This window comes from Salmo trutta, chromosome 31, assembly GCF_901001165.1.
Source record: "Salmo trutta chromosome 31, fSalTru1.1, whole genome shotgun sequence".
Classification (NCBI taxonomy): Eukaryota; Metazoa; Chordata; class Actinopteri; order Salmoniformes; family Salmonidae; genus Salmo; species Salmo trutta.
Window position 1 is genome coordinate 37579153 of NC_042987.1, and position 26378 is coordinate 37605530.

Below are 26378 nucleotides of genomic sequence, written 5' to 3' on the forward strand. Positions count from 1 at the left end.
CATAATGCGTTCCACTTTCAATGAGTTAACAAGTCAGAAATGTCAGAGTTCCGAATAATCGCAGAATATTGAGGTTGTGGTGGCAGCTGCAGAGAAGTATTTGGGTGTGCGAGACTTGACATCAGAAGAGTCACAGGGTGTATTAAGGGGTGGTGTCTCATCCTTTCAGGTTATTGGACTGAGGTAGGACTAATATATTTGAATAGTGGAGTAGGGTAGTGTTATTTTTGTTGGTTTTGGTGAGTGTAGTGTTAGATGGTAGGTTTTGTTTTTTTTCCAAGCAAAGTATAAGGTAGTTATACTCCAGTCAAGCAGGTGGCGGTAATGCAACATTTATTGGATGCCAACCGCTGTTTAACCTCATCGAAGAATTAGAAAAATAGAAGGAAGTGTGTAGAAACAGACGAACTTCTTACACGAGTTGCGACTCACATTGGAGTGAAATACTGAATTGAAATGTCCATGGCCCAGATTGTACCAGGACAGTTTGATGATGCGGAGGAATCAAACAGGTGTCGACAAGTATCCTTTATTTGTATCCCTTTACTGCTAGTCGTACTTATCTCCTTGTTTGTTGTTGTTGCTAGCATGCGTGGCATTGTCATTAACGTTTTCTAGCTAACGTTAGCTACCAACAACACAGGCATATAGCTAGCTATAGCTAAGTATTTAGCTATTTCATTGTTTGAACAACTTATTGGATATGTAAAAAAAAAAAAAAAAAGCGTGTTGAATTTGTATTTCACAACATGAATTTTGACAAAATGCTCTAGCTAGCTACTTTAACCAGCTAACTGTATCACAACCGTGGTGATTGGGAGTCCCATAGGCCGGTGCATAATTGGCACAGCGTAGTCCGGGTTAGGCTGTCAGTGTAAATAAGACTTTGTTCTTAACTGACTTGCCTAGTTAAATAACCCTAGTAGAGTTGTGCCCGTGTCCTGTGCCTACTCAAGTGCTAGTTAGTATCCAAAAGGCCGGCAGATGGCGATACTGTTCTACGCAGCCAGCTTATACGTTCATATCCACTTGTGGACCGGTTCGTACATAACAAACTCCATTCAGGTTACAAATTGCGTTGATTTCCTCCCTAACTCAATTTAATGGCGAGAAGGCTGAAAAAAAAAAATGGGAAAATATGTATACTTTCCTTATGAAACACAAATTCCCACAATCATGCGCCAGAATATCGCCATCTGCCGGCCTTTGGGCTGGCTAGCTAGTATAAAACAAGGTAGCCCATGTCTCTTTACATTGCATTTAGCATGGCAAATCTAGCAGAGCTTATTCAAGGAACGTATGTAATGACTCAAGACAAACAGCACTCTCCCTTTGTTCATGTAGCTAGCTAAGTCAATTATTTGTTTCCCATTCTGTCAGTGTCTCAATGTACCGAGCCTGACCACTAGCTATGTTTCTTTTAAATAGTGTTGCCGTCACCCTTCCAGCTGAGGAGATGCTTGCGATAGAGGGCCAGGTCAGTGGAGTTAGCCTGGACACACCATATCATGATTTGTGTGAATATGATGAAGAGGAGGAGGAGGAAGAGGAGGAGGAGGAGGATGATGATGAGGAGGATGATTGGGACTGGAATGATACTGGGGACTTGACAAAAAGATACATGGCAAATAGAACAGGAATGAATCACCAGGTAAGTTCAGAACCTCGACATAGATCTCCACGTCGTCCTATTCTGGGCCATGTCCCAGGCTGATGTGGTGTTGAGTCCCAGGCAGCCCAAAACTGAACTTTTATAGACTATCAGCAAATCAATCATTATTTCAAAATGTACATGTGCTAGTGGAGGTTGATAATAATCTGCTCCCATAGCAGGAGCCAATATTGGGTATTTGAGACGATGAAGCAAACTGATGTCATCTGTTTTTTGTTGTTTTTTTTTCAGGCAAATAAACAAAATCTTAGTAACAAATCACAGAAACTGTCAACCCCCACTGACAAAGCTCTGAGGAAATTTGAACACAAAATTAATTTAGGTGAGTTCAAGTAGAATTTTTAGTGCTGAGCGATTAACTGAAATTTTGGCAATTTTTCATTTTTTTAAACAACTAATTGATGACTGTTCAATTATTTTAATTCAATTTCGTTCTGTGTTTCTTTCTGAGCTCAATGAGCACATTTCAGTTTCTCTAGAGATAAATCAAGATCCACCCTGAACTGTGCGCCGTAGTAGGGAATTGTAGTTTCCTACATGCCAATAATCTACACATTTTAGTGCTTAAAACATAGTAATTAACTACAATGACCATAATCCATTGCACATCTACTTGTACGGTCTGTTTCTTTTACGCCTGCTACGGAAAAGACAACAAGCATGTGCGATTGTGAGGTCATATAGAGAGCAGCTGTTGCTTAGCGACGTCTCTACCTAAAATGATGAAAGTGATTGATAGTTGGTGTTCAGCATGCCTTATTTACTACAAAATATTGATTTTCGTCAGACAGCATAGGCAGTAGCTCTATAGAGATGACTTGGAGTGAAATAATAAAAGTAATCAAATAATATACACAACAACTGAAATATTTTATTAAAGTAATGTGGATAAATTATGGTTAATACTGTCATAGGACTTTAATTAATTGTTTTATTCTGCGTTACAGCGTTCAACGCAAGTAATCGCAAACCGTGGTATTTCTTTTTGATAATCGAACCGGAATCGAACCGTACTCAAAGCACCAATCGCTCAGCACCAAGTATTTTAGCTGGGTAGATGGATAATACAATGTGAGAATTAACTGTATAGAGCGCTGAATGTGTTATTTTGTTTTACTGTAGATAAGCTCAACTATGCTGACTCTGTGATCAACAAAGTGACCGTGATGCAGAAACAACAAAATGCTGACACGTACGTAACCTGTCACTGAACATGACATTGCACTGCTTGGAATAAAGAGTACTTTGAATTCTGTTAGAGTATAAAAATAATTTTGTTGGCTGTTGTGGTTACTTCCGCTAGGTTTCGAGTGAAAGACAAATCTGATCGGGCTACAGTTGAGCAGGTGTGCTTTTAAAAATAGTTTTATTCCCGTTGGAGTTTTACTGTGTGTGTGTGTATATATTTTACACATAAATACATATTTTACACATAAATACATGCATACAGTGCCTTCGGGAAGTATTCAGACCCCTTGACTTTTTCCACATTTTGTTACGTTACAGCCTTATTAAAAAATTGATAAAATCATTTTTTCCCCCTCATCAATCTACACAAAATACCCCATAATGACAAAGTGAAATGTTTTTTTATTTTCTTCAAATGTATAAAAACAAACAAACAGATACCTTATTTACATAAGTATTCAGAACCTTTGTTATGAGACTCGGAATTAAGCTCAGGTGCATCCTGCTTCCATTGATCATCCTTGAGCTGTTTCTTCAACTTGATTGGAGTCCACCTGTGGTAAATTCAATTGATTGGACATGATTTGGAAAGGCACCCACCTGTCTAAGGTCCCACAGTTGACAGTGCATGTCAGAGCAGAAACCAAGCGATGAGGTCAAAGGAGTTGTTCGTAGAGCACCAAGACATGATTGTGTCGAGGCACAGATCTGGGGAAGAGTACCAAAACATTCTGAAGCATTGAAGGTCCCCAAGAACACAGTGGCGTCCATCATTCTTAAATGGAAGAATTTTGGAACCACCAAGACTCTTCTTAGAGCTGGCCACCCGGCCAAACTGAGCAATCTGGTGACAAGGGTCTTGGTCAGGGAGGTGACCAAGAAGCCGATGGTCACTCTTGACAGACCTCTAGAGTTCCTCTGTGGAGATGGGAGAACCTTCCAGAAGGACAACCATCTCTCTAGGACTCCACCAATCAGAGCATAATGGTAGAGTGGCCAGACGGAAGCCGCCACTCAGTAAAAGGCACATGACAGCCTGCTTGGAGTTTGCCAAAAGGCACCTAAAGGACTCAGACCATGAGAAACAAGATTCTCTGGTCTGATGAAACCAAGATTGAACTCTTTGACCTGAATGCCAAGCGTCACATCTGACGGAAACCTGGCACCATCCCTACGGTGAAGCATGGCGGTGGCAGCATCATGCTGTGAGGGTGTTTTTCAGAGGTACATTTACATTTTAGTCATTTAGCAGACGCTCTTATCCAGAGCGACTTACAGTAGTGAATGCATACATTTCATTTCATGCCTTTTTTTCCCTTTTTTGTACTGGCCGCCCGTGGGAATCGAACCCACAACCCTGGCGTTGCATTTACATTTTACATTTAAGTCATTTAGCAGACATGCTGGGGTTGCAAGCACCATGCTCTACCAACTGAGCCACAGGGAACTGGGAGGCTAGTCAGGATTGAGGCAAAGATGAATGGAGCCAAGTACAGAGAGATCCTTGATGAAAACCTGCTACAGAGCGCTCAGGACCTCAGACTGGGGTGAAGGTTCACCTTCCAACAGGACAATGACCCTAAGCACTCAGCCAAGACAACGCAGGAGTGGCTTCGGGACAAGTCTCTGAATGTCCTTGTGTGGCCCAGCCAGAACCCGGACTTGAACCCAATCGAACATCTCTGGAGAGACCTGAAAAGAGCTGTGCAGCAATGCTCCCTATCCAACCTGACAGAGCTTGAGAGGATCTGCAGAGAGGAATGGGAGAAACTCCCCAAATACATGTGCTAAGCTTGTAGCGTCATACCCAAGAAGACTTAAGATTGTATTTGCTGCCAAAGATGCTTCAACAAAGTTCTGAGTAAAGGGTCTGAATAATTATGTAAATGTGATATTTCTATTTTTTATTTTTAGTAAACATTTCTTAACCTGTTTTTGGTTTGTCATTATGGGTGTTGTGTGTAGATTGATGAGGAGAAAAAAACAATTGAATCAATAGTACTAAATCAGAGATGAAAATGACATGTTATTTTATGTGGTGATGGCATTCTGTTTGGATTTCATACCTGATTTCAGTGTAAGCCTGAGTAACAGAAAATCAACAGTGAATTGATTTCCTTGTATTGTTTGTTTGAAAGGTGTTGGACCCACGGACGAGAATGATTCTGTTTAAGATGCTCAGCAGGGGTGTCATTTCAGAGATCAATGGATGCATCAGCACAGGCAAAGAGGCAAGTTGATCCCACAACGTCATGAGGCAAACGTATCCACCACTGTGGAACACTCAGGCCTCCCCGAGTAGCGCAGCGGGATAAGGCAATGCATCTCATTGCCAGAGGCATCACTACAGACCCTGGTTCGATCCCGGGCTGTATCACAACCTGGCCGTGATCAGGAGTCCCTATAGGGCGGCGCAATTGGCCCAGCGTCGTCAGGGTTTGGCTGGGGTAGGCCGTCATTGTAAATAATAATTTGTTCTTAACCAACTTGCCTAGTTATATAAAAAAAAATGTGGGCAACTTATCGTCTTACGACTGGCATATTCAGTTTCATTATTTCAAAGTGCTTTTTACCAACAGGCAAATGTTTACCACGCAACCACTGCCAATGGTGAGAGCAGAGCCATCAAGATCTACAAGACCTCCATCTTACTGTTCAAGGACCGTGACAAATATGTTAGTGGAGAATTCAGGTAAACAGCATTTCCTGGCTTGTCTAAGATGGTGTTATAAAACCAAGACCTAAAAGTAACCATATTTCAGAAGGGGTCAATGTGGAAGTAACCATTTGGTGCAGTCTGTTGTGTACAGTAGGAATGGGCATTTGAAAGATTCTGTGTTGGATTTACTCGCATTGAGAAAAAAAATTGAGTACTCGCATGTTAGTTTTTTAAAATGTGAAATAGGGCTGAAAGCAAAACTTTTTTTTAAAATTGATTTATTTTTTACTGCACTTTACCTATTCTACAAACAAACGCATATTAGTTGATTTTGTCAGTGCTTAGAAATATAACCTGCTAAATAATTGCAATTTTATATTGAGTACCTGTATGCGATTATTAATCCAATAGAAACTAATCGAGTACTCACCCCCATCCCTAGCGTACAGTAGACTTGGATTGCATCAGCCATGTTTAAAGCTGATGAAGTCTGTCGTCTGCCCTCCAGGTTCCGCCATGGCTACTGTAAAGGAAACCCCAGGAAGATGGTGCGAACCTGGGCCGAGAAGGAGATGAGAAACCTCATCAGGTGAGCTTCCCCAAGATGAGCCATGGTAAAAGTAACCTTGGTTACGCTTTATTTTACGCCTGGTTTAAGGTGGTATTTACCCCTTTACACTCATACCCGTATACTGGTTGAACATGTCAGATTTGGGCACTAATAAGAGCCTATATTGGAACGCAGTGGCTGTACAGTAACATGCTGTACATGACGTCAGAGCTCAGACTGCGCTTCACAGCTCTGTATGGGTTTTGACTGACAGACAATCTGAACTTGAGCACTGCGTGCGATGAGATGTTGCGCCCGTCCCTCCCGCTATAATTGGGCTTTTGCAAAATGTTTTGTCTGAGTGAGGGAAATACTGTAAATTTAAGAGAACTTTATGTATTTTGAAAGATTAAAAAAAATAATGTTATGCATATGGGCTTTCTGTCATCTTTTATTTCAGCTCATGAACATGGGATCAACACTTTTTTTTTTTTTTTAACATGTTGCTTTTATATTGTTGTTCAATATTCTTAGGAAATATGCACATTTTGGAGAGGTGTGTGTGTGTGTGTGTGTGTATCCACTTGGAGACACCAGTTAGTCCTCTGTCTCAAACCCTTGTCATTCTCTTGTCTTATGTTGCACCTGCAACACATTGTCCAGGAATTTTCTCATGTTACTGAATGTATCCAGAGGATTTTCAGATTTCGCTATCAACAAATGCAGTGAAAAGTACAGTAAATGTAAAATGCGCATAAAATCAAGTGTAATGTTTGAATTCAGTCTTGTCAGGTGAGCTGTTGTCCTCAAATTTGGTCTAATAATGTTTCCATAATCTCCAAACTGTTTCAATTGCTACCATGCTTATGCATGTACTTTTCATATTCCTTCTGTAAAGAAACATTTTAATTTAGTGTAAATGGTTAAGAACCTATACTAGATACCTTCTGGAACGTCAAATAATTCAACACCATTGGGTAACTACTTGGCACCAAATGGTACAAGCCTACGCTTGTGTCAATGAATAACCTTTGACCCTAAATTAACAAGTTTTAATTGGTTTTGAAAACTGACTGAAAAAGGGAGGGACTACTTGGACTTGTCCAATAAGAAACGCCGGTTTTCAGTTGCAACACGAAAGAATACGACCGTGCGTTTTTGCTTGTCTCTCCCTACTGCCTGTCTCCAGGTTGCAGACGGCCGGCATCCCGAGTCCGGAGCCAATCATGCTGCGTAGCCACGTGCTCCTTATGAGTTTCATCGGCAAGGATGACATGTAAGTATGATCAGGCTTCGTTTCTGTTTTAACACGGCAATATTATATACCGGTTTGTATGTCTGGCTTAAAGGTTGTTTCCCAGTTCTATGTGTAAGTTCTGGTTCTATCTAGCTTGTATGTGTGTAGTGAAGTTGTGGTCCAAATCAATTCTCTCAAAAAGGACAATAAACAATTAACTTATTCAACTGTAGTCATTGCTAATGTGATGAATTTAGAGCAAATAGGTTCAATAGGGGGTTTGTTCTGGAACTTCTGGTAACTACTGTTAAGGCTATGTTTTTCGATACTTTGACTATGTCAATGTTGAACATTGTTGTTTTTGCTGCTGTGTTGTGTTATAGCAGTGTGTGTGGTGTTTGAGATACATTCTACACAGGTCTGCACACAAATCTACGTTTACTATAGAAAATTGATAAACGTGGATGCTTCTCCGGGCTTTAAAGATCTGTTTTAATCTGTATCTCTGGTCCCAGGCCTGCTCCTCTGTTGAAGAACGCTTCCCTGTCTGAGTCCAAAGCCCGTGAGCTGTACCTCCAGGTGATACAAAACATGAGGGTTATGTACCAGGAGGCCCGGTTGGTCCATTCAGACCTCAGTGAGTTCAACATGCTGTAAGTTCCCTCCTGTTATCTGACGTGTGTGAACTAAGCTTATTAGTTATATTCATAAGGCGTTTCTTGTTCGTTATATATTCATAGAGAATCAATGGTGTTGTGTCATACATTGAAATTACCATTTGAATTGAACGACAGGAAATATTACTGATTTGTGCCTTTAAGTAAAAACCCTTCCATTGGTGCAATTATGGAAGTTTCATTCGCTGCAAGTGCAATTTTGTCAGATACTGGTTTACTAAATTGATGCATTCAATTGTATTCATTTGAATATATATCTTTCTTAAAAAAAATATATTATTGCTTATCTTTCAAGGTACAACGACGGCGACGCCTACATCATCGACGTGTCTCAGTCTGTGGAGCACGACCACCCCCACGCTCTGGAGTTCCTGCGCAAAGACTGTACCAATGTCAACGGTACGTGTGGCCCAGGCCCGTATTCACATAGTCGCTAGAGAAAGAGTTCTGATACCGGATAAGTTTAGCCTTTTTACCGTCATAATACATATGGCTAGGGGGAGACCTGATCCTAGATCAGCGCTCTGTGACAGCCTTAATGCTTGTGGGTAATAGAGCATTGCATTTCTGTAGCGCAGATTCTTTCTTTATGATTTGACCAAAGTGTCCTTTAGCCATATCATTCTAATATTCTAAAAGGTTTTCGCAACAAAACATGTATGAAAGTTCTGTTTCGTTTAATATCGTCAAATGTAGCTACATTTGATCTGAGATTGCCGTCACTCCAACCTGACATGCACGTAATATGTGAACCGTAGAGGTTAATGTAGACAGAGGTTATAGGACAAGAGGCAGTGCATATACTAGGAGTGTCCAGTGCCTATTGTTTCTGTTCAAGTATGAGGCTCTGAGTTAGGACCAAATCTCATTGAGCCTTTCATTCTATGTCCCTCAGACTTTTTCCTGAAGCGAGGTGTAGCGGCGATGACGTTGCGCGAGCTCTTTGAGTTTGTCATCGATCCCTCCATCACCAGCAGCAACATCAACCTCTACTTGGAAAAGGTAGGGGGGGGACATGTTTCATTTGATGTGAAGCTTGCTTATCTACACGATTGAATCATAACCTTATGCCGTCTTCTTGTATTTGTTTTGTCAAGTCAAAAGTTGCACTGTGGGCGCTCAGTACTCGGCGAGCGTGGCCATTTGATATGCCTGTGTTCATGATGGCTCTCTTCTCATTGTAGGCGATGGACATTGCTTCCGAGAGGACGGCAGAGGAGAGGTCCAATCAGGATAGTGTGAATGAGGAGGTAAAGGCAGATTTATTTATTTTATTAAAAATATATATATACTTAAGATCTGATAACATGGAGGTGAAATGTTTTTGGGCTCCTCCATGATATTCTAACTTTCTCTCTGTTTTGGTTTATTGTTGAACTGTGACAGGTGTTTAAGAACGCGTACATCCCACGCACGCTTACAGAAGTGAGCCACTACGAACGTGACGTGGATGCCATGACAAACATGAAAGACGACGAGTCCTCACGCAACATGCTGAATGACAACGTGAGTTGACTAAAAACCCTGACGTAACCGCTCAAACACACCATTCTGATACCAAAGTAGTCGACTTTGTCAACAACCCCCTAACTCATGGTTCACTTTAACGTATGCACAATTACAGGTTTCTCTACTTCCTGATATTTATTGTTACTTTTTTCAGTAGCAATGTGATTGATCCAACCCCTACACTGTGTGGTTATTCATCTGGCTCTTCCGTGTTAATGGCTGTGATCTCTTTCTGATATAGATCCTCTACCAGACAGTGACGGGCCTGAAGAAGGATCTGTCTGGAGTTCAGACAGTAAGTCATACTCAATGCCACCATTTTCCCTTGTGAATTAGCAGCAAAGGTTACGTCTCCATTAAAGAGAGGTTGATCTTTTTTTAGAGGTGTGGCGACTGTCAACTGAAATAAACAGATTTTAATAATGGCTTCTATTGAGAATAAAGTAATGTGTGGTTGTGAATATTTTTACCATGACCCTGCATGAGTTGAGGAATGGTAAGTATGATTGTTTATTGATTGTTGTAAATGTTTAATTGTTGACTGTTAACTCGTCCCTCCATTTGTAGGTACCTGCCCTGCTGCAGGACTGTGATGTGGAGGAGAGCTCAAGTTCAGAGGATGAAGATGAGGATGAGGATGGTGGCAAACAGGAGTCTGTGGGAGAGGAGTCTCAGATTGACAAGAAGGTATGTTTCTATTAAGGCTGTGAAGGTGAATTTGTCAAGTAATCTTGCAATATTTAACTGCTATAATTAACTGCTATAATATTTAACTGCTATATATAATATTTAACTGCTATAAAAAAAATCTTATTGCATTGGAGGTATGAATAAATAAGGAAATTACAAAACTGACCACCAGAGGGAGTGAGCACCTTGTGGTTATTGTAACCCTGCAACTGTGCCCACTACTTTTAGGTTATTACATGGCCTATACAAAACTAAATCTGGAGCGTGTTCTGCAAATATCCCAAACTATTTGGATTTCTTTCAGTCTGAATTTAAGTCACCTAAAATTACATCAATGTTTTAATCTAACATTCTATACCCAAACCTGTTTCTGCATTTCTTAGGAGATGAAGAAACTGGCCAAGGAGGCCCAGAGGGAAAAGAGAAAAAACAAAACACCGAAACACGTGAAGAAGAGAAAGGAGAGGGTTTCAAAGATGAAGAAAGGCAAATGAGTAGACCCAGTAATTGGGAAAACACCAGACCTAAACATGAACTTTTATCCCAGTGACTTTATGAACTGATGAAAACCTCTGTGCTCAACACACACAGGCCTTCAGTAACACTGTAATGAAACTGGTGAACAGAAGTGCGGTATTAGGCCACATGAAAAAACATGACATGTGGGAAAAATATTGTTGCCGATGTCAGGTGTCACGCACAATGCTTTAGTGTTTCATGATAATCGCTATATAAAAGCAGTTCAATTAAATGTAAAAAAAAATATATAAATACATATAAGTCTAAATGAAGTTGTACTTTACCTTGAAACATTTTACTAAAGAGGTTTCAAGGCTCTTATATGTACAGTTACTACAACAGCTTGCAGGGCAGATGCTCCTAATGGTCTGTACTAAAGCTCGTCATTTGGAAACCAAAATAACCACATGAAAATTGTGGCTTGCAGCCAGCCAGTCCTCACATTTTATAGGGATGGAAATAATGAAACATTATTTACCTCGTGTTTGTAGTGTATATTTTATTTACCATTAAATACTTAATTTGACTGATTTTGTCCCCATAGGGAAAATTGTATTTGAATCCAAGAAGTGCAATGTGCCCCGTTGTTATACTGTAGTGTGACATTACATAATGGCATTTTGTCACGTTAACTTTATATTAGCAGAAATGACGATGGAACACTGAAATGACCTAATTCATTGTAGTGGCCACACTTTTGTGAATACAACATGCTATAAGCACAAAGTGGCATACATTCATTTTTTTAAATATTTCTACAAACATTTTATTTCAGGTGTTATTACCACTTGCCTATTCTGATGTAAATTCCTCTCAGGCCCCTGTATAGGCTCAGGTTGTACAACTGATTTGACACAATGTTTGTCTACACTATTTGCTTAACCATTGTGTGTGGCGTCTCCAATGCTTCGAGCAATTACTTTTGTGCAAAATGCGTTGTACAGAGCCGTGAAAATGTATTTGCCCCTTTTCTGAAAGTTATCAGATCTTCAAGTAAAACCTGATATTAGATAAAGGGAACCTGAGTTTATAAATTATACTAATTTAATTTATGCATCACCTAATTGCCCCCTTACACTATTTATTGATTTAACCTTTTCAACTAGGCAAGTCGGTTAAGAACAAATTCTTATTTACAATGACGGTCTAGGAACAGTGGGTTAACTGCCTTGTTCAGGGGCAGAACGACACATTTTTACCTTATCAGCTCGGGGATTCGATCTAGCAACCTTTTGGTTACTGGCCCAACACTCTAACCACTAGGCTACCTGCCGTCAATAACTGCCACCAAAAGCTTCCTGTAGTTGTTGATTGGTCTGTAGTTGTCTACAGAACTGCTTTAACTCAGTTGTCAAGCATGAACCGCTCATTTAAAGTCCTGCCACATCTCAAATTTGTTGCTTTTTAACAATTTTCATGTAGACTTGTTTTGCTGCGCTTTAGCTCACAGACGGATGGCCTGACATTCTCCTGTAGAATTCATGGTTCCTTCTATTAAGGCCAGTCGTCCAGGCAGCAAACCATCACACTTTCACCATGGTATGAGGTTCTTTCTGTGGAAAGCAGTAATTGGTTTTCGCTGGACATAATGGAACCCATCTCATCCAAAATGTTGACTTAAGTTTGCCATAAAGCACCTAGATAGAACAGTCTTCCAAGAGTCTTGATGACTAAGGACAGACGAGTAAAAAGTATAACTTTTTGGATGACGGCTCCCATTAGGCCATCTCCACTATGTACTGGTGACACCAGACCACCTCCTGTACACTCATGCCCTGTATTTCCTGTTTGGGCGCAGTTGGTAAGGCGTACGCACACCCTGTGTGACCCCTTCACCTCACTCCTTATGGTATTTCGCCTGCAAGTTTACATGCTATCAATCTGAGGAAAGATAACTCAATTAACCTTGGTTAAAAGTTTGGAAAATATATCATTTGAAAGTCAGATTATCTAAATATGCACTTTAATTCAGGGTTTTCTTAACTTCTTCAGGGCGGTTGAGCTAATGCGATTAGCATGAGGTTGTAAGTAACAAGAATATTTCCCAGGCCATAGACATCTGATATTGGCAGAAAGCTTAAATTCTTGTTTGTCCAATTTACAGTAGCTATTACAGTGAAAGAATACCATGCTATTGTTTGAGGAGAGTGCACAATTCTGAACATGAAAAGTTAAACAAATTAGGCATATTTGGACAGTCTTGATAGAAAAATTAACAGAAATGCAATGGTTAATCATTGGATCAGTCTAAAATGTTGCACATATACTGCCGCAATCTAGTGGCCAAAATCTAAATTACAGCTGGGCAGGAATAATACATTATGGCCTTTCTCTTGCATTTCAAAGACGGTACAAAAAAAATACAAAACAGTTGTTTTTTTCTTTGTATTACCTTTTACCTGATCTATTGTGCTATATTCTCCTACATTAATTTCACATTTCCACAAACTTCAAAGTGTTTCCTTTCAAATGGTACCAAGAATATGCATATCCTTGCTTCAGGGCCTGAGTTACAGGCAGTTAGATTTGGGTATGTCATTTTAGGCAAAAATTGAAAAAAAAGGGGCAGGTTTTTATGGGAACACTGTCTAAACATTTCCCTATGTAGACAAAAGTAAAGCTCTTTAAAACTGAGTCAACCTTGCCAACCTTATTGATTAAATGGTCTGTTCGTCAGCACCTGAGGCTAAAATGTTTCTCGACACTGTTACATGCAGCTCTGTCTCCATACGAGTACCACAGTATGAGTCATAATACCTAGCGATCAAAAAAAAAAAAAAATGGTTCCAATCATTTTTCCACCGGGAAAAATGACAAACACAAAATAAAGGGCTGTGTTTTGTGTAGGCTTACCCTGGCGTGACGTTTTGATAACTGTAAATCTCTCTCGGACAAGATGACAATATATTTACCCCCCAAAAATGAAACACTAATATGGCTATCGCAAAGAAATACAAATGCCATGATGACCTGGACAAGACTGTTGCATCGAAGAAAAAGTAAATCTCTCTAGTTCTTGCAATGTTACCTACATTTAGTCATGAATAAATTGGCTACATTTTTTAAATTGACAATTGTTAACTGTCTTGTGCAAGTTTTAAATTGACACAATACCTGTTAGCAAAGGTGTCAGCTAGAGATGAGGTACAGGAGCATGCAGAGATTTGTAGTCTTGCATGACGTCTACTTCCATGTTGAGTAGCATTTTCAAATCAGAGTAAATAAAGATGATTGCATTTATTTTTTTCAAATCACCTTGTCTTAGAATTTACATGGTTCTCAAAACGTCATGCCAGGGTAAGCCTACACAAAACACAGCCCTTAAATTTTAAAAACACTTATGTAGGAAATACTATTGGAACCATTTCGCTGTTTGACCGCTAATTTATTTATATATATTTTCTGAGTCGAATTGAAATTTCAAGCAGTGCATCAATGGATCCAAGTAAATAAATAAATAAAACCATTTATTTCCTCATCTCAAACAAGTTATATTCAGTACATGTGTGATTTAAAATGACACAGCAAAAAAACTATTGACAGTCCATGGAGAGGAGGCTGGATGGCATGCTTTGGGCGGAGCTAAGGCACATGAGAGACATGAGACGATGGGCCCTAGTCCTCTTCTCCCAGGTCCTCTTCTCCCAGGTCCTCTTCTCCCAGGTCCTCTTCTCCCAGGTCCTCTTCTCCCAGGTCCTCTTCTTCCATCCTTTTAGATGACATTGAAGGGTATAGTAGCCAGGAAAAGGGGCTAGATTAGGCAATAAACTGTGTACACATGACTTAAAACTGCCAAACATTTTGACACACCCTGCAATGTTGCATTGTGGGGGAACCAAAAGAAAACTGATTTCAAGATGGCGGTCTTTGGGGGGGGAGTCAGCTCTTGGCCTGCTTCCTTTTCAGCACCAGCTCAGCCAAAAGTTTGTAACGGATCATACACTCCTCCTGAAAAACAGTATAGGTCCATCACCATCCAAAACTAAATCATGTTTACCATCTCAGCTATTCATGACAATTTAAGTTTGGTTATTTCCATATTATTCTACCTACCTACATCTAACACTCATCGAAATTGCTTCAGGTTTCAGGAAAGTATTTCAATTATAAATAAGTGGACAAAAAAAGTTGACGGATCATGTCAATTACTACAGACAATATAGATTAGGCAAACTGTGTACACACGACTTAAACTGGGGTCGGCCAAACATTTTGACACACTTTGCAATGTTGCATTGTGGGGGGGGGTAATCTCTCACCTTTCTCTTCCCCGGGACCACCTTGGCGATCCAGTCCCAGCGTTCCGTGGTGCCTCGCGGGTACTGCTGTAGGGCCAGCTCCAGAAGCTTCTGCTGGTTCTGGGTCCAGACGTCGTCAGTCACCGCAGTGGCCTTCTCCTTGGACGGTTGTGGGACTGAAGAGGGGGGCGGACTCTGCTCCTCCTCGCTGTCCTTGTCGGCTGCAGCTGTAGAGTCAAAGTCCCTCTGTCTGTGTCCCTTGGCCTCCACCCCCGCACCTCCACCCCCAGTCTTTTTACCTCTCCTCCTGACACCACCTGATTGGATGCCTTCTTCTTCATCCCCTCCGCCGCTGTATTCTGTCCCCTCTGCCATGGCTGCTGCCGGAGGCTGGGGGTCTTCACGCTGGGTCATTAGGCTGTCAGGTACAGCTCCGGCCCCAGCTTTGGAGCCCTTTCCTGGGAGAGCGCTGCTGCCCTGGGCCTTGAGCTCAGAGAGTTTCACCAGCCCTGCATCAAAGAGAAAGAGGTACAAGTTAAGATGCTGTCTCTCTGCTGATGAATAAAGTATTCAATTCAAAAAGGGGACATTTTTCTAAACACAACAAAACAAAATGGTGCAGTTGTCAGCACTCATTTCAGAACAAGTTTAAACTGGAATGGCTATATTCCAAACATTATAGTCCCTAGTCTCCTCATGGACATTAAATACAAATGCTTCTTCAGTATTGGGAGTAATATCATGGATTCAGCTGTATACATTACATTTTCATCTCTTATTAAACATTGCATGATTGTAGAAGAAATAAAACATTTTACCATGCATGATAAGGCAAAAACTGAACAATAAAGTGGTCCTTTCGCAGGTTACTACAAAGGTCAAACAAGTTAAAGTAAAAAGAAACTGACTTACCTGATGTGTTGGTTTGACCATCTTTAACTTGTTTGACTTTTGCAGTAACCTGCAAAGGATCACAATATTTGGAATTTTTCTTTGACAAGATACTATTCTTCTAAATTTCTAAACACAAAAATGTTCATTTTGCTATATATTTTTTCTAAGACTGACAAAACATTCACATTCCCTCCATTTAAGTCCAGAGTTTTCCATGCACCACCCATTCCCAATGTATACTCACATCGGTCACCGATCTTCCTAGTTCGTGGGCGATTTTCTCCCAGCGTCCAGGTGTTCCCCCAGGGAACTTGGCCATACTCCTTGTCAGAAGAGTAATGTCCTCTTCTGACCACTCCGGAGCCTGAGGAAACGACAAACAAGATTAGATCAAAGACCAGACCATTTTGGCTTAGGGCTGCAAAATTCCAGAAAAGTTCCCAAAATTCCCAGGTTTTACGCAAATCCCTATTGGGGAAAAAAAGCGGGAATTTGAGGTATTTTGGTGAACATAACGCTATAATGACCATCCAAAATCTATTCCATCTCGCTTGTTGCCCCAGATTCATGCAATTTACCTTACTTGATCCTAGAATAGGATCTTATTAGACAGATCAAATTCTGGTAACTGTCCAACTATACCTACAAATGGCAAATAAAACTAACTTTATAATCCAATATTTGGCTGAATTAAAAAAGCAGAGCTTTACTAATGTCATGGGAACAAACCTTTCCACAGAGGGAAAATATTGTGGGCCCACCTTTTTCTTCTGAGACTTGTTATCCTCGAGCCAGTCATCCAGCTGGTTTTCGATCTCCTCGATAGACGTTCCCTGGTCGTACGCCAGTGAGTTTGCGCTGTCTGCGACCGTAAGGGAAGGCTCATAAACGGGGAACTCAAACTTCGGCTTCTTCACTTTGGTTCGTTTCTCTTCTGTGGGAAGTGAGGAATGTGATAAGACAAGAGCACGGTACAATACAACTGATGCTCCTGAGAGGCACAGCGGTGGAAGACACTGCATGAGGTGTCACTACAGACACCCTGGTTCGAATCCAGGGTGTATCACAACCGGCCGTGATTGGGAGTCCCATAAGGCGGCATATAATCGGCCCAGCGTCGTCGGGGTTTGGCCGGTGTAGGCAGTCATTGTAAATAAGAATTTGTTCTTAACTGACTTGCCTTGTTAAAGGATAATTAATTTTTATTTTTTACATTCAATCCCAGTTACTGAATTATTTCAGAAAAAAGATTTTGCTCTACAAATAAAATGAATTATGATTTCCTATTTTCCTATTTTCTTGTTTGATCCAGCTAACCTTTATTTATCCAGGCAGGTTAATAAAATAAATCTTACTTTTAAATAAAGACCAGGCGAAAGTGAACAATCAGTCATAATTAGGCAGATAATTCAACTGTCTACTTCAATCTTCTACAAGTCCTTACTTATTGTAGTAGCTTCCTGTTCTGCCAGTGCCATGGCTTCCACTTCCTCTTTCTCTCTGATCTTCATCTCCTTATAATCTTCGTAATACTGTTTGGCGTCCTGCAACAGACAAACTGGAAGATAATTGTCGCTCGCTGGGGATGTTGATAGGATCTTATCAATTGCCATTAAAAAAATAAATAATTGTACACCAATACAGTGATAGAAACTGTGCAATGAGAGGGAATACTTTCACAAGGCTCTGTATATATTGGTCAATATACCATGGCTAAAGGCTGTTCCTAGACTGTGAAGGTAAGAGAATTCGGTTAGGGTAAATTAGTTGGAGGACTACCTGTATGACATGGGGGAGGGACTTGACAGAGAGATACAGCCAGGTGCTCAGCTTGAGTGGCAGGATATCCTGCCAATGAGGTTTGTCATGTGACCTGAAAGGAAAAAGGACATGTGACCATGCTGAAGTGTACACACACATGAATAGGCTACACACTACATGCTAAACAAAGGAGCAATATTCCAATGTGTTTTCAATTACATTTTCACATTTAAGTCATTTAGCAGACGCTCTTATCCAGAGCAACTTACAAATTGGTGCAACGAGCACTTCAAAATGTTCTACAATATACAGTTCCACTGCTTGAGAAGTTAGGCATGGTGCGACAAATGTTGCCGTTCTCTTTCACAGCTAAAAAAACGCAGTGCTGTATTATTATTCAATATGATATTTACTTGTGAAATTAGGAACGCCTTGTGACACTCACCTCTCTATTTTTTCCTGTCCGACAAAACGCGATTCTTCAGCACTCTTGCTACTCATTTTTTTCTTCTTCTCTTTTTTCTTCTTGCTCAGAAGTTCATCCTAGTAGGAGAAGCACCATGTGGAATGAAGAGGTCGATCAGGCTTTTAGAAGTCTATGGGCTCCACTTTGCTCACACAAAAAAAAAAAACTTTTTATTTGCAGAATCTACTTGGTTCAAGGGGAAACATTTTACTGCAAATCACTTACATTTATTATATGACATCTCTTACATATTCACTTTGAATAATTCAATTAATTACATTTTGGACTACTTAATTGAGCATTGTTAAAATGGGAGTAATTGGTTATTATAAAATCCAGAATACACTGAGGCTGAGAAACCCGGTCTTAAATTGCACCGGTGTATTTATACTTTCCAAACACAGCAATAACTGCCCATTGGGGGGGAAAACTAAGTTAATAGAATTGAAGCTGAGGAACAGATTACAGCAAACTTGGATTACAGCAAACTTGGATTACAGCAAACTTGGATTACAGCAAACTTGGATTACAGCAAACTTGGATTACAGCATGGCAGTTAAAAAAAAACAGAAGGGTGAAAGGTCATGCACGGTCCCCTCACCAGCTGCTTCTCCAGGTAGACGGACCAGATGACTACATAGTGGCACACGGTCAGGATGAGGAAGAGCAGGAAGCCCAGCTCCCCATTGCTCATCTTCCTCACTCGCCTGTAGTAAAACACTGGCTGCCTCCAGTCCGGTAGCCCGTTGACCAGGACATCATTGTACCTGTAGTTGAGAGGAACGAAAGGGTGGTTTTAGGATTTTAGGGGTGTTTCACTACTACCGTGCCAACCTAAACCATACTGTGATGGATTTTTTATATCTAATAATGACAGAATACTGTAATGTTCTCTCCACAAAATTGTGTATGAAATTGTGAATGTGACAGACTCCTCCCACTTTCAGAAGAAGTGAGAGAAGGTTGGGGGGGGGGGGGCGGGGCTAACCTCTGTCTCCTCTCTTCATCTTTCAATACTTCATAGATGCCCACCAACTATGGGAGAAAAAAATAAATCAGTGAGGCAATAGACAGAAATGGCAATCAATACTTCAACTAATACTTCTTCCTAGGTTTTGGTCTTTCTAGGGAGTTTTTCCTAGCCACCGTGCTTCTACACCTGCATTACTTGCTGTTTGGGGTTTTAGGCTGGGTTTCTGTACAGCACTTTGATATATCAGCTGATGTAAGAAGGGCTATATAAATACATTTGATTTGAACTAATCAGTTAGAGTGCAGTGTATGAAAATGACTATACCTCACAAACTACTTTTACTGCCACAGAACACTGCATATAAACAGTGTTCCACTTAAACGTTAGCTTTTCTACTTGTTGCAGGAATTTCTCTGTAAGGTGTCCGTCCATAGACTACTTGTAAGATGGAGATCAAACAAGACAAAGTTGGGCTTAAAAAACCCCCATAGAGAGTGTTAAACCCCATGGGGAGTAGGGAGGGAGTGTTAAACCCCATGGGGAGTAGGGAGGGAGTGTTAAACCCCATGGGGAGTAGGGAGGGAGTGTTAAACCCCATGGGGAGTAGGGAGGGAGTGTTAAACCCCATGGGGAGTAGGGAGGGAGTGTTAAACCCCATGGGGAGTAGGGAGGGAGTGTTAAACCCCATGGGGAGTAGTGGAGGGAGTGTTAAACCCCATGGGGAGTAGTGGAGGGAGTGTTAAACCCCATGGGGAGTAGTGGAGGGAGTGTTAAACCCCATGGGGAGTAGTGGAGGGAGTGTTAAACCCCATGGAGAGTAGGTAGGGAGTGTTAAACCCCATGGGGAGTAGTGGAGGGAGTGTTAAACCCCATGGGGAGTAGTGGAGGGAGTGTTAAACCCCATGGGGAGTAGGGAGGGAGTGTTAAACCCCATGGGGAGTAGGGAGGGAGTGTTAAACCCCATGGGGAGTAGGGAGGGAGTGTTAAACCCCATGGGGAGTAGGGAGGGAGTGTTAAACCCCATGGGGAGTAGGGAGGGAGTGTTAAACCCCATGGGGAGTAGGGAGGGAGTGTTAAACCCCATGGGGAGTAGTGGAGGGAGTGTTAAACCCCATGGGGAGTAGTGGAGGGAGTGTTAAACCCCATGGGGAGTAGGGAGGGAGTGTTAAACCCCATGGGGAGTAGGGAGGGAGTGTTAAACCCCATGGGGAGTAGTGGAGGGAGTGTTAAACCCCATGGGGAGTGTGGAGGGAGTGTTAAACCCCATGGGAAGTAGGGAGGGAGGGGGAGTAGGGAGGGAGTGTTAAACCCCATGGGGAGTAGGGAGGGAGTGTTAAACCCCATGGGGAGCAGTGGAGGGAGTGTTAAACCCCATGGGGAGCAGTGGAGGGAGTGTTAAACCCCATGGGGAGCAGTGGAGGGAGTGTTAAACCCCATGGGGAGCAGTGGAGGGAGTGTTAAACCCCATGGGGAGTAGTGGAGGGAGTGTTAAACCCCATGGGGAGTAGGGAGGGAGTGTTGGAGGGAGTGTTAAACCCCATGGGGAGTAGGGAGGGAGTGTTAAACCCCATGGGGAGTAGGGAGGGAGTGTTAAACCCCATGGGGAGTAGGGAGGGAGTGTTAAACCCCATGGGGAGTAGGGAGGGAGTGTTAAACCCCATGGGGAGTAGGGAGGGAGTGTTAAACCCCATGGGGAGTAGGGAGGGAGTGTTAAACCCCATGGGGAGTAGGGAGGGAGTGTTAAACCCCATGGGGAGTAGTGGAGGGAGTGTTAAACCCCATGGGGAGTAGGGAGGGAGTGTTAAACCCCATGGGGAGTAGGGAGGGAGTGTTAAACCCCATGGGGAGTAGGGAGGGAGTGTTAAACCCCATGGGGAGTAGTGGAGGGAGTGTTAAACCCCATGGGGAGTAGGGAGGGAGTGTTAAACCCCATGGGAAGTAGGGAGGGAGTGTTAAACCCCATGGGAAGTAGGGAGGGAGGGGGAGTAGGGAGGGAGTGTTAAACCCCATGGGGAGTAGGGAGGGAGTGTTAACTCCATGGGGAGTAGGGAGGGAGTGTTAAACCCCATGGGGAGCAGTGGAGGGAGTGTTAAACCCCATGGGGAGCAGTGGAGGGAGTGTTAAACCCCATGGGGAGCAGTGGAGGGAGTGTTAAACCCCATGGGGAGCAGTGGAGGGAGTGTTAAACCCCATGGGGAGTAGTGGAGTGTTAAACCCCATGGGGAGTAGGGAGGGAGTGTTAAACCCCATGGGGAGTAGGGAGGGAGTGTTGGAGGGAGTGTTAAACCCCATGGGGAGTAGGGAGGGAGTGTTAAACCCCATGGGGAGTAGGGAGGGAGTGTTAAACCCCATGGGGAGTAGGGAGGGAGTGTTAAACCCCATGGGGAGTAGGGAGGGAGTGTTAAACCCCATGGGGAGTAGGGAGGGAGTGTTAAACCCCATGGGGAGTAGTGGAGGGAGTGTTAAACCCCATGGGGAGTAGGGAGGGAGTGTTAAACCCCATGGGGAGTAGGGAGGGAGTGTTAAACCCCATGGGGAGTAGGGAGGGAGTGTTAAACCCCATGGGGAGTAGTGGAGGGAGTGTTAAACCCCATGGGGAGTAGGGAGGGAGTGTTAAACCCCATGGGAAGTAGGGAGGGAGTGTTAAACCCCATGGGAAGTAGGGAGGGAGGGGGAGTAGGGAGGGAGTGTTAAACCCCATGGGGAGTAGGGAGGGAGTGTTAACTCCATGGGGAGTAGGGAGGGAGTGTTAACCCCCATGGGGAGTAGGGAGGGAGTGTTAAACCCCATGGGGAGTAGTGGAGGGAGTGTTAAACCTCATGGGGAGTAGTGGAGGGAGTGTTAAACCCCATGGGGAGTAGTGGAGGGAGTGTTAAACCCCATGGGGAGTAGGGAGGGAGTGTTAAACCCCATGGGGAGTAGGGAGGGAGTGTTAAACCCCATGGGGAGTAGGGAGGGAGTGTTAAACCCCATGGGGAGTAGGGAGGGAGTGTTAAACCCCATGGGGAGTAGTGGAGGGAGTGTTAAACCCCATGGGGAGTAGGGAGGGAGTGTTAAACCCCATGGGGAGCAGTGGAGGGAGTGTTAAACCCCATGGGGAGTAGTGGAGGGAGTGTTAAACCCCATGGGGAGTGTTGGAGGGAGTGTTAAACCCCATGGGGAGTAGGGAGGGAGTGTTAAACCCCATGGGGAGTAGGGAGGGAGTGTTAAACCCCATGGGAAGTAGGGAGGGAGTGTTAAACCCCATGGGAAGTAGGGAGGGAGGGGGAGTAGGGAGGGAGTGTTAAACCCCATGGGGAGTAGGGAGGGAGTGTTAACTCCATGGGGAGTAGGGAGGGAGTGTTAACCCCCATGGGGAGTAGGGAGGGAGTGTTAAACCCCATGGGGAGTAGTGGAGGGAGTGTTAAACCTCATGGGGAGTAGTGGAGGGAGTGTTAAACCCCATGGGGAGTAGGGAGGGAGTGTTAAACCCCATGGGGAGTAGGGAGGGAGTGTTAAACCCCATGGGGAGTAGGGAGGGAGGGAGTGTTAAACCCCATGGGGAGTAGGGAGGGAGTGTTAAACCCCATGGGGAGTAGGGAGGGAGTGTTAAACCCCATGGGGAGTAGTGGAGGGAGTGTTAAACCCCATGGGGAGTAGGGAGGGAGTGTTAAACCCCATGGGGAATAGGGAGGGAGTGTTAAACCCCATGGGGAATAGGGAGGGAGTGTTAAACCCCATGGGGAGTAGGGAGGGAGTGTTAAACCCCATGGGGAGTAGGGAGGGAGTGTTAAACCCCATGGGGAGTAGGGAGGGAGTGTTAAACCCCATGGGGAGTAGGGACTGATATTGCAAACTACTTGAATGACTTTTTCATTGGCAAGATAAGCAAACTTAGGGCTGACATGCCAGCAACAAATGCTGACACTACATATCCAAGAATATCGGACCAAATTATGAAAAGACAAGAATTGTACTTTTGAATTCTGTAAAGTTAGTGTGGAAGAGGTGAAAAAATTATTGTTGTCTAACAACAATGACAAGCCACCAGTCTGACAATCTGGATATAAATTACTGAGGATAATAGCAGATGATATTGCCCCGTCTTCAAATTTAAGCCTACTAGAGAGCGTGTGCCCTCAGGCCTGGAGGGAAGCTAAAGTCATTCCGCTACCCAAGAATAGTAAAAGCCCCCTTTACTGGCTCAAATAGCCGACCAATCAGCCTGTTACCAACACTTAGTAAACTTCTGGAAAAAATTGTGTTTGACCAGATACAATGCTATTTTATAGTAAACAAATTGACAACATAATTTCAGCATGTTTATAGGGAAGGACACTCAACAAGCACAGCACTTGATGATTGTGGGAGATGTATTGTTAGACTTCAGTGCCACTTTGGACATTATCGATCATAGTCTGCTGCTGGAAAAACATATGTGTTATGGCTTTACACCCCCTGCTATAATGTGGATAAAGAGTTACTTGTCTAATAGAACACAGAGGGTGTTTTTTAATGGAAGCCTCTCAAACATAATACAGGTAGAATCAGGAATTCCCCAGGGTAGCTGTTTAGTCCCCTTGCTTTTTAAAATCTTTACTAACGACATGCCACTGACTGAGTAAAGCCAGAGTGTCTATGTATGCGGATGACTCAACACTATACACTAGTCAGCTACTACAGCGACTGAAATGACTGCAACACTCAACAAAGAATTGCAGTTAGTTTCAGAGTGAGTGGCAAGGAATAAGTTAGCCCTCAATATTTCTACAACTAAAAGCATTGTATTTGGAACAAAACACTACCTAAACCTCAACTAAATCTTGTAATAAATAATGTGGAAATTGAGCAAGTTGAGGTGACTAAACTGCTTGGAGTAACCCTAGATTGTAAACTGTCATGGTCAAAACATATTGATGCAGTAGTAGCTAAGATGGGGAGAAGTCTGTTTACAATAAAGTGATGCTCTGCCTTCTTAACAACACTATCAACAAGGCAGGTCCTACGGGCCCAAGTTTTGTCGCACCTTGACTACTGTTCAGTCGTGTGGTCAGGTGCCACAAAAAAGGACTTAGAAAAATTGCAATTAGCTCAGAACAGGACAGCTGGCCCTTGGATGTACACAGAGCTAATATTAATAACATGCCTGTCACTCTCTACTGGCTGAAAGTGGAGGAGAGATTGACTTCATCACTACTTGTATTTATGAGAGGTATTGACATGTTGAATGCACCGAGCTGTCTGTCTAAACTACTGGCACACAGCTCAGACACCCATGCATACCCCACAAGACATGCCACCAGAGGTCTCTTAACAGTCCCCAAGTCCAGAACAGACTATGGGAGGAGCACAGTACTACATAGAGCCATGACAACATGGAACTGTATTCCACATCAAGTAACTGACGTAAGCAGTAAAATTTGATTAAATTTGTTTTTTTTTTAAAAACACCTTATGGAATAGAGGGGACTGTGAAGCAACACACATTGGCAGACACATAGACGCACTATCCATACACATGGATTTAGTACTGTAGACATGTGGTAGTGGTGGAGTAGGGGCCTGAGGGTACACAGTGTGAATGTATTGTAATGTTTTAAAATGGTATGAACTGCCTTAATTTTGCAGGACCCTAAGAAGAGCTTTGGCAGCAGCTAATGGGGATCCATAATAAATACAAAATGTTAAGTGAGTGGGCTGACCTGTCTGAATTGTGTTTCAGCATTTGCATCTTTGTTCTTGTCAGGATGCAGCGTGAGCGACAGCCTGCGATAGGCCTTTCTGATGTCCATCGACGAGGCATCCTGCACGAGAGAGAGAAAGAGAGAAAGAGAGAAATTAGCAGAAAAACGACATGTACATGACACATTTCAGAGGGTATTGTGTGTGGTGATATATCACACATGGTTTATCACAAACATAATAACTAGTCTATGGCACTAAATCAGTCTGTACGCTCTCCTTCTACCTGACATGTCCCACAGTACCAGGGGCCTACGCTTCCCCATCCTATCCAGAGGACAGTAACCACCCCAAGGTTACCGGGGGCCTACGCTTCCCCATCCTATCCAGACGACAGTAATCACCTCCAGGGCTAACGACATCCTACAAGACATGGCACTCGGATGACTCCATTGCAGGACGGCACTGTATTCAACACTATCCTGTACTAAGTTTGTCCATATGATGGCCACCCTCCTCCTGGAGAGCTGACGGGCATGCAGGCTTTTGTTCCAGCCCTATTTCAACACACCTCATTCAGCTGATCAAGGTACTGATGCGTAGCTGAATCAGATGAGTAAAAATCGTATGCGTTAGAGCAGGGCTGGAGCAAAAGCCTGCCCCCAGACCAGTAAACTTTGGCTGGTGAAGCAAGTGTCCCAGCAACTGTTCCTTGCAAGATGAACAACTAACGATATTTAACTACCTACCTTAACTTCCATCAGGGGTTATAATACAAAATAAGGGGAAGCGACCTGACACGTCATGGTTTGCTCGTCTCTCGGTAGTCTAGGTACACGTAGCTAGTTCGCTAGCTAGTTAAAATAAAAACTACAACAGGCCCCATCATCGGTACAGATCTCTATTTAGGACTTTAAAAAAAAAGAAGCTAGTTAGTAAACATTTACAGGTTACAAAAACTAGTTATGACTTACCTGCTCAACAGACAGAAATTCGTAAAAGTTTTGTTGAATTTCCTCCACCAGATCGTAGAGCTCAATGTCTGAATCCCAGGAATGAGAGGGTCTTGGGCAGGCAATAAGAAAACTGACGGCAGCAATAAACCAGAGGCGCCATGAAGCTGAGGTCATTATCAGGCTTTGACAATGTTGGCGGTAATATTGTACCGCTAAAAATGTAAAACCCTGCTGATATACACCTAGCGCGGCTACTATCCTTACAACAGGCTGCTTGCGCTAAAGATTTACTACATTTCCCACAATCCTCTGTTTGTCACCTCTTCCGGTTTCCACACGTGTCACACCGGTTTGTAGTTTTTGCCTTCAACATAAAAGCACCAATTGATGCGCATGATATCCCTCCGAGTCCGATTTCAATCCAGCGTGTCCCCGATTTGAACCCAGTGAAATTACTTTGTTGATTAGATGTTTTTATAATAGGCTATTTTCTCAGGAACCATGTGGTCTGTCCACTGGAGCTCATGGGAAACACCAGACACAGAAATAAATAATCTGAAAAAAATATACTTTTTAAAAAGTAATAATTAAATGATAAATTCCCCAAACGTTCGATATTTCCAAATGTACGCGTTAATTAACATAGTTTCTAAAACAAATCGTGGAACTTTGTTAAATAACCAGGAAGTTTGCAACCCTAGAGAAAGACAACACTTCAACAAACTCAA

General features: G+C 42.7%; 2 protein-coding genes across 2 annotated transcripts; one reads left to right on the plus strand and one right to left on the minus strand.

Moving 5' to 3' along the window:
- The first annotated feature begins 363 nt into the window (after positions 1-363).
- riok1 (RIO kinase 1 (yeast)) lies at positions 364-11710 on the plus strand. The gene is made up of 17 exons (XM_029726498.1): positions 364-512; positions 1429-1651; positions 1904-1994; positions 2795-2864; positions 2976-3018; positions 4999-5091; positions 5440-5552; positions 6028-6108; positions 7259-7345; positions 7822-7959; positions 8279-8382; positions 8879-8985; positions 9168-9233; positions 9370-9489; positions 9734-9787; positions 10060-10179; positions 10566-11710. The coding sequence occupies exons 1-17, from the start codon at positions 457-459 to the stop codon at positions 10674-10676; spliced, it is 1677 nt and encodes a 558-aa protein (XP_029582358.1). The 5' UTR covers positions 364-456; the 3' UTR covers positions 10677-11710.
- A 2437-nt stretch (positions 11711-14147) lies between these two features.
- Positions 14148-25959, minus strand: LOC115170157 (dnaJ homolog subfamily C member 1). Its single transcript, XM_029726499.1, has 12 exons — positions 25669-25959; positions 24715-24816; positions 19049-19095; positions 18662-18827; positions 18040-18137; positions 17613-17706; positions 17278-17377; positions 16595-16767; positions 16078-16197; positions 15852-15900; positions 14961-15448; positions 14148-14649 (listed from the first exon to the last, which is right to left on the minus strand). The coding sequence occupies exons 1-12, from the start codon at positions 25822-25824 to the stop codon at positions 14581-14583; spliced, it is 1662 nt and encodes a 553-aa protein (XP_029582359.1). The 5' UTR covers positions 25825-25959; the 3' UTR covers positions 14148-14580.
- Positions 25960-26378: the final 419 nt, after the last annotated feature.